The 14,489-nt window shown below is 37.7% G+C and overlaps 2 protein-coding genes across 2 annotated transcripts; one reads left to right on the top strand and one right to left on the bottom strand.

The window, feature by feature from the left end:
- On the top strand, nucleotides 1-10,786 carry LOC104097859 (transcription factor E2FB). The gene is made up of 14 exons (XM_070188648.1): nucleotides 1-579; nucleotides 2,694-2,880; nucleotides 3,126-3,182; nucleotides 3,373-3,458; nucleotides 3,532-3,620; nucleotides 3,738-3,792; nucleotides 9,129-9,181; nucleotides 9,268-9,318; nucleotides 9,440-9,488; nucleotides 9,590-9,655; nucleotides 9,770-9,846; nucleotides 9,990-10,212; nucleotides 10,458-10,524; nucleotides 10,604-10,786. Exons 1-14 carry the CDS (start codon nucleotides 424-426, stop codon nucleotides 10,735-10,737), a joined length of 1,350 nt encoding a protein of 449 aa, XP_070044749.1. The 5' UTR covers nucleotides 1-423; the 3' UTR covers nucleotides 10,738-10,786.
- Nucleotides 10,787-11,210: 424 nt separating this feature from the next.
- On the bottom strand, nucleotides 11,211-13,284 carry LOC104097860 (uncharacterized). Its single transcript, XM_009604477.4, has 3 exons — nucleotides 12,944-13,284; nucleotides 12,311-12,502; nucleotides 11,211-11,469 (listed from the first exon to the last, which is right to left on the bottom strand). The coding sequence occupies exons 1-3, from the start codon at nucleotides 13,169-13,171 to the stop codon at nucleotides 11,311-11,313; spliced, it is 579 nt and encodes a 192-aa protein (XP_009602772.1). The 5' UTR covers nucleotides 13,172-13,284; the 3' UTR covers nucleotides 11,211-11,310.
- Nucleotides 13,285-14,489: the final 1,205 nt, after the last annotated feature.

Below are 14,489 nucleotides of genomic sequence, written 5' to 3' on the forward strand. Positions count from 1 at the left end.
GTTTCTTCCTTTCTTCTTCTTCTTCTTCCTCTCCCCTCCATTTTTTCTTTCCCTCGTTTTCTCCCCTTTCTCTCTCTTCCCGCTTTTTAAATTCCCTCTCCCAATATCAGATCTCATTTTCTTCTCCTATTCCTTTCCTTCCCTCTCCTCCAATTCCATTTTTTCCCACTCCCTACCCCCAACCACAACCCAAAACCTCAACAACCAAAATAGGGTTTTCAATTCCATCAATTTTCCCTCCACTATTTCCACTAAAAAATGAAAAAAGATTGAATTTTTAGGACTTTTAAACTCAAAAACCAAAAAGGGTTTTCAATTCCATCAAATTTTCCTCTACTTTTGTTACTAAATTTTTTGAAAGATTGAATTTTTCGGATTTTTTTCTCAGCTGGGGTTGTTTAAAAATCAAGAATTTAGCAAATCATGCAACCCCAACAACAGCAACAGCAACCATCTTTGAAGCGTCAGCTTCAGTTCTCATCCATTAAACCGGCTTTTGGTGATTACCACCGGTTTTCCACAGACCCGGTTCATTGTTCATCTCAAGAACCTCCTGCAGGAATTGTTGTCAAGACTCCTGTGAGCTTTCTTTCTGATTCTTTTGTGCCTTACTGATGTTATATAGAGGTTTAAATGTGATGAATGAACAGTTTTGTGCAAATTCTGCTATTGAATTTTGTGTATTTAATGGTTAAAGATAGCTTTATTGATTGCTCTAGTTAAGTTTTTTGGCTGGAAATTTGAGGTTCTGTGTTGTTTAAGTGAAGTCTTTAGTGCCTTAGCGATGTAATATAATAGGTGGTTATATGGGATAAAATGATTAGTCTTGGTGTAAAATTTGCTGTTGAATTTTGGGTATTAAATGGTTAAGAATAGCTTTATTGATTGCTCATTAAGATTTTGGCTGGAAATTTGAGGTTCTGTGTTGTTTAAGTGAAGTCTTTAGCGCCTTAATGATGTAATATGATAGGTGTTTATATGGGAGAAATGAACACCTTTGGTGTAAAATTTGCTGTTGAATTTTGGGTATTAAATGTTTAAAGTAGCTTTATTGATCAATCGTTAAGATTTTTGGCTGGAAAGTTGAGGTTTTGTGTTGTTTAAGACTTTAAGTGAAGTATTGAGGTGGGTTTGACTGGAAATCTTGCTTTATAGTCAAGCCTCTTGTGAGCTCTCCATTTTTTTGAGGGGTCGTTTGGTTTGAAGACAAGTTATCATGTGATTAGTTATGCTGGGATTGACTATTTGGTATGTTGTATTAATCCTGGGATTGTTAATTTTATTGCTTTATCCTGGGATTACTATTCCACCTTCTGGCAGCTATAAGTTATCCCGGTACTATTTTTAATCCTGGATTAGTAACCATAGTACTGAATTTTTATCCCAGTATTATTTTTGCTTATCCATCATACCAAACGACCCCTAAAGCTATACTGTGTATATTTTTGTGGTGTAAATAGATCAAAAGGATCTGGTTATGTAAAATCTGCTGTTGAATTTTGGATATCGAGTGTTAGACTGACGTGATAATTTTCGATATCGAGTGGTCAAACTAGCTTTATTGAGCTCAATTTGAGTTTTCCAATTGGAAAAACAAAGTGTGGGTTGTGTTGCTTAAATTGGCTTGAAGGTGCTTGATGAATTTATTTATTTTTGCTTTTTTAAACTTTGAAAGCTGTAATCTTTCTTGGCTCGATTAGAGGTTTTGCTATTTCAGCAGTGATGTTCTCATCTTTGTGTTTCCTCATTTAGTTTGTCTTTTGATTTTATGGATGTTGTAATTCCATAGAGTTTGATGAATAATCCATGGCAAAGGTTATACTTTTCTTGTGCTTGCAGACACTACGAACCAGATATTCATTTGGCCCTCTTATCATCTTAGTTGCGGCACCATTCTGTTTAAAGTATGAAAGTGTAAAAGAAAAAAAGCATATCATAGGATTCATCTAGTTCAAAACAATAATGATGTAGGAACAAATAGATAAGTTAGACGAAGGTGGAGGAAACAAGATTATTTTGTTTTGGTGGTCGAGATCTAAGTCACATTTGAGTAGTTGCTGGTGAAATTTCAAGGTCCAAGATTGCATAATGTGTTTGTATATATTAACTAGGAATTGTCATCCCTTTCCCCTTTTCCTCCGCATTTCGGCTAATAAATTGAGTGTGCCTTTCAAGATGGTTCACAGGCACGGTTTTGTAAGGACTAAAGTTTTAGGAAAGAGAGTTCCTCTGGCTTAAGCGTAGTTTTCTAAGTTAACATGAGAATAATAGCTGAGTCAGTTCTTCTTCTTTTTATTCTCTCTGAAGCTTCTTTTTGTCATTTACGTGTCACTACAATCCGGATAATGCTTCAGAACATCAGTCAGTCTTTAACTATGGTTTATTTTTTTTCTCCTCAAGCCAATATAAAAATTAAAGGATCTAAGTAGGACTCACCTAATAACTAGTGCGGTGTGACAAGTTTTCACATATTATTTGAACTGTTAATAATATGCACTTAGTATCTTCCATTTTTTATGCAAAATCCTTGTTAATTTAAATTGGAAAATCAGAGCTAGCCTATGCTGATTCAATGGAAATGATTGCAATTGACAAGTTTATATTTATATATCAGTTTCATATTCAGACACGATTTGTTTTAAATCCTTTAAATAAATTGCTGATAGAACTTGGGGACTCATTGTCTTATTCAGCCACTGAAGCGGAAGAGTGCGGCAGCAAATTATGGACAAGGGGTTGGTGACCAGAACCCAGTTTCTGAATATGCTAATGTAAACAGTCCTGTGCAGACACCAATGTCTGGAAAAGCTGGAAACACACAGAAAATTCCTAAGACTTCGAAAGCCAGATCTGCTTCTCAAGCTGTTGCATCCAATGCTGGTGAGGGTTTTCGATGTAAAAGTTTTTCTTTGAAATGTTTATGTACTTTATTTACTTTCAAAGGAGCATTCAGTATGGTAATCTTACTCGCTTCCGTAAGCCAGTACCTTATAATAATTGCTGTTTTCCCCCGCTTTTCCCTTCTCTCTCACAATCCTTATCTTTCTTGTTCACTTTGCTGAGACCAACCTTATCTATAAAAGCAGAAAATCACTAGTTCTAACTTTTGGTTATTGAATTTGCAGGATCCCCTTCAGGCAATGTTACCCCAGTTGGTCCTTGTCGATATGATAGCTCCCTGGGTAAATTAAAACCTCAATGGCATAATTATTACTTTGTCTTTCAATCTGTTATTTCTCTAATGTCTGGATTGTTGTTCTAAAGTGCATAGACCGTTGTGATTTATAGGATAGTTCACCGCGATTGCCTATTATACAGAAGAATTATGTAGTAAAACTGTACTTATGACAATATCTCTTAATTCTTATTCAGGTCTTCTAACAAAGAAGTTCATCAATCTAATCAAACATGCAGAAGACGGTATGCTTGATCTGAATAAAGCTGCTGATACATTAGAGGTATCTTCACGCTGATGCTATTATGCCGGTGACATGAGGTTTTTTACCAGCTTTGTTTTATTTCTTCTAACAGGTTCAGAAAAGGCGTATATATGATATCACAAATGTCCTGGAAGGCATTGGTCTGATAGAAAAGAAACTCAAAAACAGGATTCAGTGGAAGTATGGGGAGAGATACACATCCAATTCAAATAAATTGCTTAGTTGTTCATCATTGATGTTTTGTGACTCGATCTTTCGAGGAAACAATGTTAAAATATCATTTGCATTATTATGTAGGGGTCTAGACGTCTCAAAACCAGGAGAAGCTGATGAGAGTATTGCAAGTTTACAGGTGAGGACGGTTACCCCGATGGCTGATGTGTTTTTTTTATTATCTTTTGAGACACATTTGACGGACTAAAGTGAAGTAGCCCGAGCAAAGGGGATCATACTCACAAGCATATCCCCGAGTCTTCAAAATATAGTGGAAATAGTTTTCACAAAGCGACTGTTTTAAGCATTCTAGTGCTCTTAATTTTAACTTGTATCTGCTTCCTAAAGAATGCTCACGTTATTTAACTTACATTCACCGTCTAGTATCAGTTTAAATATTGATTATCTACGAAATTGGAATGATAAAAATATGGGTGCTTCTTGTGTCATAGTCAACACTTATTGGTAGTTTGTACTTGTGAGAAGGCACGGGAGAAAATATGTTATTGATATTAGATGAACAATACAATATAAGAGGTCCTTCTTTATAGCTATACTATACAAGGACATACTACTCTTCTACCAATGTGGAACAATACTACACTATATACATGCTGTAAACTAATACTCCCCCTCAAGCAAGTGCATACAAATCATATGTAACTAGCTTGTTACATATATAACCAATACGAGAACCAATGAGAGACTTGGTGAAAATATCTGCAAGTTGATCATTCGACCTCACAAACTTTGTAGCAATCTCTCCTGAAAGTATCTTTTCTCTGACGAAGTGACAATCAATCTCAATGTGTTTAGTTCTCTCATGGAACACCGGATTTGATGCAATATGAAGGGCAACTTGATTATCGCACACAAGTTCCATCCGACTGATTTCACCAAATTTCAACTCCTTGAGCAATTGTTTGGTCCAGACTAGCTCACATGTTGACATAGCCATTGCTCGATATTCTGCTTCTGCACTAGACCGAGCAACTATATTCTGTTTCTTGCTCTTCCAGGACACCAAATTTCCTCCTACTAAAACACAATATCCAGACGTAGAACGTCTATCAGAAGGTGATCCTGCCCAATCAGCATCTGAGTATCCAATGATCTGCTCATGACCTCGATCCTCAAAGAGTAACCCTTTGCCTGGAGCCGATTTTATATATCGAATAATGCGGACAACTGCATCCCAATGACTATCACATGGAGAATTCATAAACTGACTTACAACACTCACAGGATAAGAAATGTCGGGTCTAGTCACTGTGAGATAATTTAATTTTCCAACCATCCGCCTATAGCTTGCAGGATCGCTAAGCGGCTCCATCGTCCTGGCATAAGTTTAGAATTCGGATCCATCGGAGTGTCAACAGGTTTGCAACCTATCATCCCCGTCTCCTCAAGAAAGTCTAAAGCATATTTTCTTTGAGAAATAACAATACCTGAGCTAGACTGGGCAACCTCAATACCTAGAAAGTACTTCAATCTGCCTAGATCCTTAGTTTGGAAGTGCTGGAAGAGATGCTGCTTCAGATTGGTAATACCATCCTGATCATTGCCAGTAATAACAATATCATCAACATAGACTACCAGATAAATACAGAGACTTGAAGCAGAGTGCCGATAAAACACAGAGTGATCAGCTTCACTACGAATCATGCCAAACTCCTGGATAACCGTGCTGAACTTACCAAACCAGGCTCGAGGAGACTGCTTTAGACCATAAAGTGACCGACGCAAGCGACATACAAGGCCACGAGACTCCCCCTGAGCAACAAAACCAGGTGGTTGCTCCATATAACCTCATCCTCAAGATCACCGTGAAGAAAGACATTTTTAATGTCTAGCTGATAGAGGGGCCAATGACGAACCGCAGCCATGGATAGAAAAATGCGGACTGAAGCCACTTTAGCCACGGGAGAGAAGGTATCACTGTAATCGAGCCCAAATATCTGAGTATATCCTTTGGCAACAAGACGGGCCTTAAGTCGATCAATCTGTCCATCGGGACCAACTTTGACTGCATAAACCCAACGACAACCAACAGTAGATTTACCTGAGGGAAGAGGAACAAGCTCCCAAGTACCACTTGTATGTAAAGCAGACATCTCGTTACTCATAGCTTGTCGCCATCCTGGATGAGACAACGCTTCACCTGTAGACTTAGGGATGGAAACCGAGGACAATGAAGATATAAAAGCATAATGGGGAGATGACAAGCGATGATAACTCAAACCGACATAATGAGGATTAGGGTTAAGTGTGGTCCGTATACCTTTCCGAAGTGCAATCGGTGTACTAGGAGCAGGGTCCGCAGCAGGGTCAGGGTCACGTGCAGGACGAGAACCAGTTGGGCATGATGGAAGACGCAAACGACTATGATAAGTCAAGAGTGGTGTTCCTGTGGCTGGGGAACTAGGGGGAACAACACTAGACTCCTCAACGGTTAGTATGGATGAAACCTCTGTGGTCGAAGGTGGAGGAGGAACTATAGTAAACTCCTCAAAGGTTGGTATAGGTAAGACCTCAGATATATCATGGTGGTCAGCGGAGGTAAAGAAAGGTTTAGACTCAAAAAATGTGACGTCAGCTGACATAAGGTACCTACGAAGATATGGAAAATAACAACGATATCCCTTCTGAACACGAGAATAACCAAGGAAGACACACTTGGGAGCACGAGGAGCTAACTTATCTTTCCCAGGGGCTAAGTTATGAACAAAACACGTGCTCTCAAAAACATGAGGTGGAAGAGAGTATAAGGGTGATTGGGGAAACAATACTGAATGCGGAATCTGATTCTTGATGGGAGATGAAGGCATCCGATTAATCAAATAACAAGCTGTGAGAACTGCCTCGCCCCAAAAATACAACGGAACACGAGATTCAATTAGAAGTGTGCGAGCAGTCTCAATAAGGTACCTATTCTCTCTCAGCAACCCCATTTTGCTGAGGGGTATAAGGACAAGATGTCTGATGAATAATTCCTTGAGAAATCATAAACTGTTGAAATTGAGAAGATAAATATTCTAAGACATTATCACTGCGAAAAATGCGAATAGAAACACCAAATTGGTTTTTGATTTCAACACAGAAACTCTGGAATATAGAAAATAACTCAGAACGATCTTTCATTAAGAAAAGCCAAGTACATCTTGAATAATCATCAATGAAACTGACAAAATAACGAAATCCCAAGGATGAACTGACTCTACTAGGACCCCATATATCAGAATGAACTAAGGAGAAGACAGACTCTGCATGACTCTCAACACTACGCGAAAAGGAGGCTCGGGTATGTTTCCCAAGTTGACACGACTCACAATCTAATGTAGACAAACTAGATAAACTAGGCACCATCTTCTGAAGTTTGGATAAACTCGGATGTCCTAAACGTCTGTGGATTAGATCTGGAGGATCTGTAACTAGACATGTTGTGGAAGGACTGAGTGAGTTAAGGTAGTAAAGGCCTTCTGATTCACGTCCTGTACCAATTGTCTGTCCCGTACTGCGGTCCTGCATAATAAAAGAATCGTCAATAAAATATATACCACAATGGAGGGCACGAGTCAAACGACTAACAGATGCAAGACTAAAAGGACAGCCAGGGACATAAAGAACGGAATCTAGGGTGATAGAAGACAAGGGATTAGCTTGTCCAACTCCTTTTGCCTTAGTTTGACATCCATTGGCTAAAGTAACAGTGGGAAGAGACTGTGAATATACAATATTTGACAAAAGTGATATATTACCAGAGATGTGATCAGAAGCGCCGGAGTCCATGACCCATGGGCCAAGAGTGCTAGACTGGGAAACACAAGCAAAAGAATTACCAGTTACAGAAGTATCAGTCTGAGCAACTGAGGCTACTTGAGGAGATGTCTGCTTACTTGCTCGATATTGAAGAAGTTCATTATATTCTTCTTTAGATAAAGAAAATCCTTGGTTACCTGGAGTCTCGGTCTGAGCAATGTAAGCATTTTTGGGTGGACGACCATGTAAGGAATAGCACATTTCACGAGTGTGTCCAAGTTTGTGACAATAGGAACACTTGGGTCTAGATCTTCCAAAACGACCTCCTCCTCGTCTATGCTCCGTAGTTTGAGATGCCCGAACATCCATTGTCTGGGATGCAAGAACAGAGGAATCAAGTATCTGTGATGAGATCACTGGTGGACTTGGTGCTGCAGCAAGGCGGAGTAATCGAGAGAATAATTCATCAACTGTCGGGACAGACGGACTAGCCAAAATCTGGTCGCGTACTGAATCAAGATCATTAGGAAGTCCAGCGAGGGTAAGAACTAGAAACATCTTCTGTCGCTATTGTTGTTTTTTCACACTAGCAGAAACTGGCATCAACTTCTCAAATTCCTCCATGACTGCCTGTACTTGACCCAAGTAAGTAGACATATCCAATTCCTGCTTCTTTAAGTTTGTCATCCGTGATATCACATCATAGAAGCGAGATATGTCATTAGTGTATAAGGTGCGTGCCTTTGCCCAAACCAAATAACATGTCTGGAATGGACGAAACAAGGGCATCAACTTGGAATCAATAGATCGCCACAAGATGCTACATAACTGAGCATCGATTTTTGCCCAAAGTGCTATTGCCTTTTCATCTCCATCTCTAGACTGTTTGATTAGATGATCTTGAACACCTTGACCTCTACACCATAACTCGACAGATGAAGCCCAAGCTAAGTAGTTTGAACCTCCCATTAAAGGTTCCGAGGTAATAATAGCACTAAAGCTTCAAGAACTCATGTTTCTAGACCCAAAACCATCAAATCCCAAAGACATTGTTGCAAATTATTACCAAATAGGAGAAAGAATCAACTGTAATCCACTGAAACAGTGTACGGAAACACAGAAACAGAATACTGAAATACTGTAGCTACCGGAATCTACTGTAGCTGTCGGAATAGTACTGTAGCTTCGGGAAAAAACTCAAAGTTGTCGGAATGAAATGAAAACAGTAGGGGTAGGATCGGAATTACCAGGCGACCCAACTGTTCTGAAGGAAGATTTTCAAAAAATGGCCGGAAGTGGTCGTACGCGCCGGCGCGTGAGCTTCTGGTGGCGCGTGGAGGCGCGTGAGGAGGCTGCTGCCGGAGTTTTTCATGTTGTGGTAGTGTTGGATTTTGTACAACACTGACAGAAATGAAGCAGATAGAAAACAACCTTAAAAAGTACTGATTTCTCTTTCCCGGAATCGCTGGAATTTATGCACAGCGATTTCTCTTTCCCGGAATCGCTGGAATTTATGCACAGCGATAAGTTTCTCACAATTGCTCTGATACCATGTGAGAAGGCACGGGAGAAAATATGTTATTGATATTAGATGAACAATACAATAAAGAAGTCCTTATTTATAGCTATACTATACAAGGACATACTACTCTTCTACCAATGTGGGACAATACTACACTATATACATGTTGTAAACTAACAGTACTTCCCTTGCAGGGAGATGTGGAAAATTTGACGATTGAAGAGCGTAGATTAGATGACCAGATACGGTAGCTTCTTTGCCTGTAATACAAAACTCCAACATTGCTGTGCTTCATTTCTGAGCTGATATTGTGGTCTTGTTGCCTTCTTTTAGAGAAACGCAGGAACGGTTGAGGGACCTGAGTGAAGATGAAGATAATCAAAGGTAGCATCTTTGAGTAACATATGCACAAAGTTCTGTCATGCGCTTTTTCATAGATTTTTCTGCTTACCTTTTTCCTCTTCATTCTTAACTTCTGACATCTGTAAATTTTCTATAAAACAAGATGGCTTTTTGTCACTGAAGATGATATCAAGAGCTTACCTTGTTTCCAGGTGTATTTTAACTCTTCTTCCGCTTTTCCATTCCTTTTCTTTCTGAATCCAGCATTCATTAGTAGACTGATGCTCTGCTGTAAATTGATTGCTTTGATCAGAATAAAACATTGATAGCAATCAAAGCTCCACATGGCACCACTTTAGAAGTCCCAGATCCTGATGACGTAATTGCTTTCTCTTTAGATACAGCAAAATTTTCCTATTTCCTAGCAGGTCTACCATTATATAACTGCTTAGCGCTTCCGCATATCTTAGCATGTCTTTCTTGCCTCTAATAGGCTGTTGATTATCCACAAAGAAGATACAGAATAGCATTACGGAGCACCATGGGCCCCATAGATGTTTACCTTGTCAGGTACTTTTGCTGCTTCTTAGCACTATAGACTGCTCAAATATGAATCCGGTCCGGAGAGAAGGGGAGGGATGTTTATAAGCTTTCCACATTGTCTATGGATAACTATTTCTAAGTTTATAAAAACTTGCATTCTGTTGATTTAGTCAATTTGAGGAGAAGTTTGAAGAGATAAATGCAATTGAGGCAACTCCAAGCGTGCCTTCAACGTCTGGTTTGAATGAGAATGCAACTATGACATTGGCTACTGAGGAGAACAGAGAAGTTGATATTGGGATGGATGAAAAAGAAAATCAAGGAGTGGGCTCAGACGTAGGTACTTCAGAAGACTTAATGACTGGAATCATGAAGATTGTTCCAGATGTTGATGTAAGTTATTCTTTACGAGCATCACATTATTGTAAAGTTCAAATTTTGCATCCTCTCGTTTATGAGCATTACATAACTGCAGTGTTATTGAATGTCAAGCAGAAGTAGGAAAACATGACCCGTAAAACATTTGCTATTTGCCTTCCCCGAAGAAGAGATGTTTCAGAGACAATCTTGTTTATTATGATAAAATTCAGGATTTATATCACTATGATTTTCAGTTTCTAACTGTTTCCATCTTACAGAATGAAGCAGATTACTGGCTTTTGTCAGACGCTGATGTTAGCATCACTGACATGTGGAGGACAGAATGTATCCTACTGATTTCTGTTTTCTGCTTATCTTGATATTATTAAATTTATTTCTTTGAATATCCATAACTCAGAAATAGCTGCTATTGATTGGAACGAGTTGGATGTAATACAAGAGGATTTCTCAATCGCTAATGTCAGTACGCCACGATCCGAAACTCCACCAACCAATACAACTGAAGTACCTTCTGCAGCTAATACTACCGGGTTCTGAATGGTATTTGCTGGTGTTTATGTGGATGCCGTGGCTTAGTTTTCTCAAAGATGAATGTTCCATCAGCAAGATGATGCTTGTTCTAGTTCTAATAAGAGCTTCTCAATTCGATTAAATCCTCTGTACAGGCCATTTTAACTCTTATAGGAAAGAACAAGTGCAGCCAGGAGCTTTTTCATTTGAGGATCAAGAAATTGCAAGACTCAGGCCGATTGTTCATTGTATAGCTGATGCACTTAGATTGCACTTGTAATGACAATACTCAGTAGGTTAAGCTGTACAAATCTTGCCTTGTGTATTATCTAACTTATGGCTTTCTTCTTAGCTCTAACAATATTATTAGGTGGATTGTAATGTATTGACTTAGCTTATTCTTATACTTGGACAAGTTTAATCTTAACTCCCTGGTTATATATTGTGCTAGGTTTTGCATTTATCAACAGGGTTGCCATAGTTAGGAAAGAACAATGAAATACCAGAAAGGTAACCTGTATTATTTACCAACATATATTACATCAGCAGCAAAACTGTGGCCACATTACATTGTGTAAGAGTGTCCAATATCAACCCAGTCTACTTCTCTTTATCAGCTTTTTTACCAATCCAACTAGCAACAATTGGTGTTAGAGCAACAGTAGGAGGAAATCTAATAGGTGATGCAGCTTTGTGAGCAGCATAGGCCAATGCAAAAGTTCCCACTTTCTCCCCAGTCTCATCTGTTGAAATTCCCACCTGCAAAATATATGAGTTCCCATAGTTAAAATGATCCCCAAAAACAGAGACTTGTCTGCAATTATAAGGTCATAAAGTAACATATTATACTTCATATCTTCCATTTTATGTGACACTATTTCTTGAGTAGACCGTAATGACATATTTCTATATCTGGAAACAATAAAAGGCAGTTCGGTGCACTAAGCTCCCGCTATGCGCGGGGTCCGGGGAAGGGCCGGACCACAAAGGTTTATCGTACGCAGCCTTACCCTACATTTCTGTAAGAGGCTGTTTCCACGGCTCGAACCCGTGACCTCCTGGTCACACGGTAACAACTTTACCAGTTACGCCAAGGCTCCCCTTCTGTATCTGGAAACAATGTAACCTTAAATTTTCCCCTTATGTATCTGGAAACAATATAACCTTAAATTTACCATTTTACCTTAACGGCGTACTTCTATAGCTACATAAATTTCACGGCAAGACCACAAATTTCACAAGATTTTCTTAAACTCCGTGCTTAGTCAAACTCTACTACATCGATTAGAAAGGAGGGACTATACATTTTTATAATAACTTTTCGGGCCAACCTACGCTCCACAGGGTCCATGTGTCCCCTCGACAATGCCTACTAACTCTGCTCACCAATACTTAGATGGAAAGGAATCACCTATTTTTTGCCGCTACTGGTATTCAAAATCCTAGTCTGTGATAGTTTTTGTTGCAGTTTCATTGACCGTTATGCCACACCCATGGGTGCATAAATACATTATGTTTATTTCCATTCCTTTCCTTTTTCTACTAATTCCTTCAGACAAAATCTAACCCCAAGAGACTTTTGAGTGTTGGAAAAGTATACCTTCTGTAGCAAGGATTGAACATCAACACCAGCATTAATGAGAGCATAACAAAGAGTAAATGATATCAAGGAGAGTGTAATTGAGGTGGCTAAATAAGCTCCTCCATATTTTCCCAAAAGCTCTTTAGCTTGATCCCCTTTTGATTTCTTTTCCTTGTTTTCCTCTTCTCCTTCCTCTTTTGAGCTAAATATCTGCAACCACATTTAAATCACAAAAAGCTTTATTGATTATATGCTCTTAACTAATCATCTACAGTATTATTTTCAAATATAATGCTGTAATCTAATTTAACAAACTACTAATAAGATAAATATTTCCTTAAAAAATCTTTTGGAAGGAGTTCTTGGGCATGGGAAGTAAGGAGCAGAATAAAATATAGAACCGTAAATGAATGTTAGGAACTTAACAAAATTTTCTTTGTTTTCCCAACAAACAAGTATAAATTCTTGTAATATACATATATGTTTTTTGTAGTTAATATTCTTTTAAACATGTTTTTTTTAAAAATTTATTCTCACTTCTCAAATCTGGTTAAAAATAATCTAAAACATTGTTACATCCCAACACCCACAAAACTAAAACAAGAAAAGGGAAAATAAAAAGGAAAGAAAATGAAGAAGAAAAACAATTACCTTCCAAAGACCAACCTCAAGACCATATTTCTTAGTGATTTCCTCAGCAGACTTAATTTCCTCTGTTTTCTCTTTTAGAGCCTTCACTTTAAACTTGTTCTTGGAATTTGAGGTAGTTGAATTTAGTACCCTGTTTGGTTTACTTAAAATTGGAAGAGCAGGAGATACTGAGCATAGAGCAATTCTATTGTGGTAGTAGTGAGAAGAAATCTGTGAAGCAGAGGCCATATTTCAGTTTATCCAAACGTTGCCAAAGTTTCTTCTCTTCTTCTTGAGGAGTGGACTCAAATGGAGAGTGGAACAAATATATTTTCAGATGGAGAGAGAGACAAGTCTCATTATTTCTGGCCTTTGTTTAACCATACCAATAATCAGAATATTGTGCATTTACCTGATTGCCCTCTTTAAATTTTCTCAATTCCCCTTTATTGGGCCTAGCCCAATGAAGCATGTATTAAGCAGCAAAATTTAGATGCGTTGGCCACTTTTTAGGTCAGCTATTAGAATTTAGTCATATTTTAAAGGAAAAATTACGCGACACATCAAATATATACATTGTATTTAATATTCGTAGCTATACTTTTTAGAAAATTTATCATTCGTAGCAATATTCGAATTTATAGCAAATCCCTGAAACAAGATTAATTTTGAGCTAAAACAAGAAAGCAACAAGCTCTCATGAGATAATTGGTTAGAGCGTCTGCTTAGTTACCGGAGGTCTTGAGTTTGATTTAACATTTTTATTTTTCTGTATTTCTATATTTTTCCTTGATTGTATTCGTTGTGCGAACAAATACAACCGATAACGGTTGTATCCTTTGTATACACCTTTGTATTTTGCCTTGTTACAATTGATACATGCTGTATTCGTTGCGCGAATAAATATATTTGCGCGAAAGAATACAGTTGATACAGGTTGTATTCGTTGCGCGAGCGAATATAAACAAATATAGTTGACGCAAGATGTACTCATTGCGCGTTTGAATACTAGTGATACAAGCTGATAGCAATTGAATAGCAGCTATGAATAATAATTAGGCAAACTATAATTATTAGGCTCTAAACTATAGTGCTTTATAAAATTCTTCTATTTTAAATTGTATTGACAAAGTAGCCGCTTATTAATGCGAAAATATACGTCATGACAAAATACCCTTATCTAAAATACGGAACAATTCCAAGAACGATTACTGGATTTTAAATATTTATAAGTTCAATATTCATTAATTGTTCCTGGAGTTTGAATGACCTGAAGCAGTAACTCTTAATTGTTGATGTATAATGTGAATTCAAAAATCATGAACTATTTTTGAATTTTTCTGAATTTTGCAATGGTAAAGGTTCAAAAATTAGTATTTTTTCTTAGATTTTGTATTTATAGGTTAAATATTACTGAAGTATAATGTGAATTCAAAAATCATGAGTCGTTCCTAAATTTTGCAACGTTAAAGGTTCAAAGTAGTAATTTTTCCCAGATTTTATATTTTAAAGGTTAAAAATTGCTGAAGTATAATATGAATTCAAAAACCATAAATTATTTCTGGAT

This window comes from Nicotiana tomentosiformis, chromosome 11 (assembly GCF_000390325.3).
Source record: "Nicotiana tomentosiformis chromosome 11, ASM39032v3, whole genome shotgun sequence".
NCBI lineage: Eukaryota > Viridiplantae > Streptophyta > Magnoliopsida > Solanales > Solanaceae > Nicotiana > Nicotiana tomentosiformis.

Excerpts from the sequence above, each read along its gene's own strand:
- LOC104097859 (XM_070188648.1), top strand. The coding sequence starts at position 424 with ATGCAACCCCAACAACAGCAACAGCAACCATCTTTGAAGCGTCAGCTT. Across the intron at positions 580-2,693 it reads GAATTGTTGTCAAGACTCCT|CCACTGAAGCGGAAGAGTGC; the intron begins GTGAGCTTTCTT and ends TGTCTTATTCAG. Across the intron at positions 3,183-3,372 it reads TCGATATGATAGCTCCCTGG|GTCTTCTAACAAAGAAGTTC; the intron begins GTAAATTAAAAC and ends ATTCTTATTCAG.
- LOC104097860 (XM_009604477.4), bottom strand. The coding sequence starts at position 13,171 with ATGGCCTCTGCTTCACAGATTTCTTCTCACTACTACCACAATAGAATT. Across the intron at positions 12,503-12,943 it reads TTGAGGTTGGTCTTTGGAAG|ATATTTAGCTCAAAAGAGGA; the intron begins GTAATTGTTTTT and ends ATGTGGTTGCAG. Across the intron at positions 11,470-12,310 it reads TTCAATCCTTGCTACAGAAG|GTGGGAATTTCAACAGATGA; the intron begins GTATACTTTTCC and ends TATATTTTGCAG.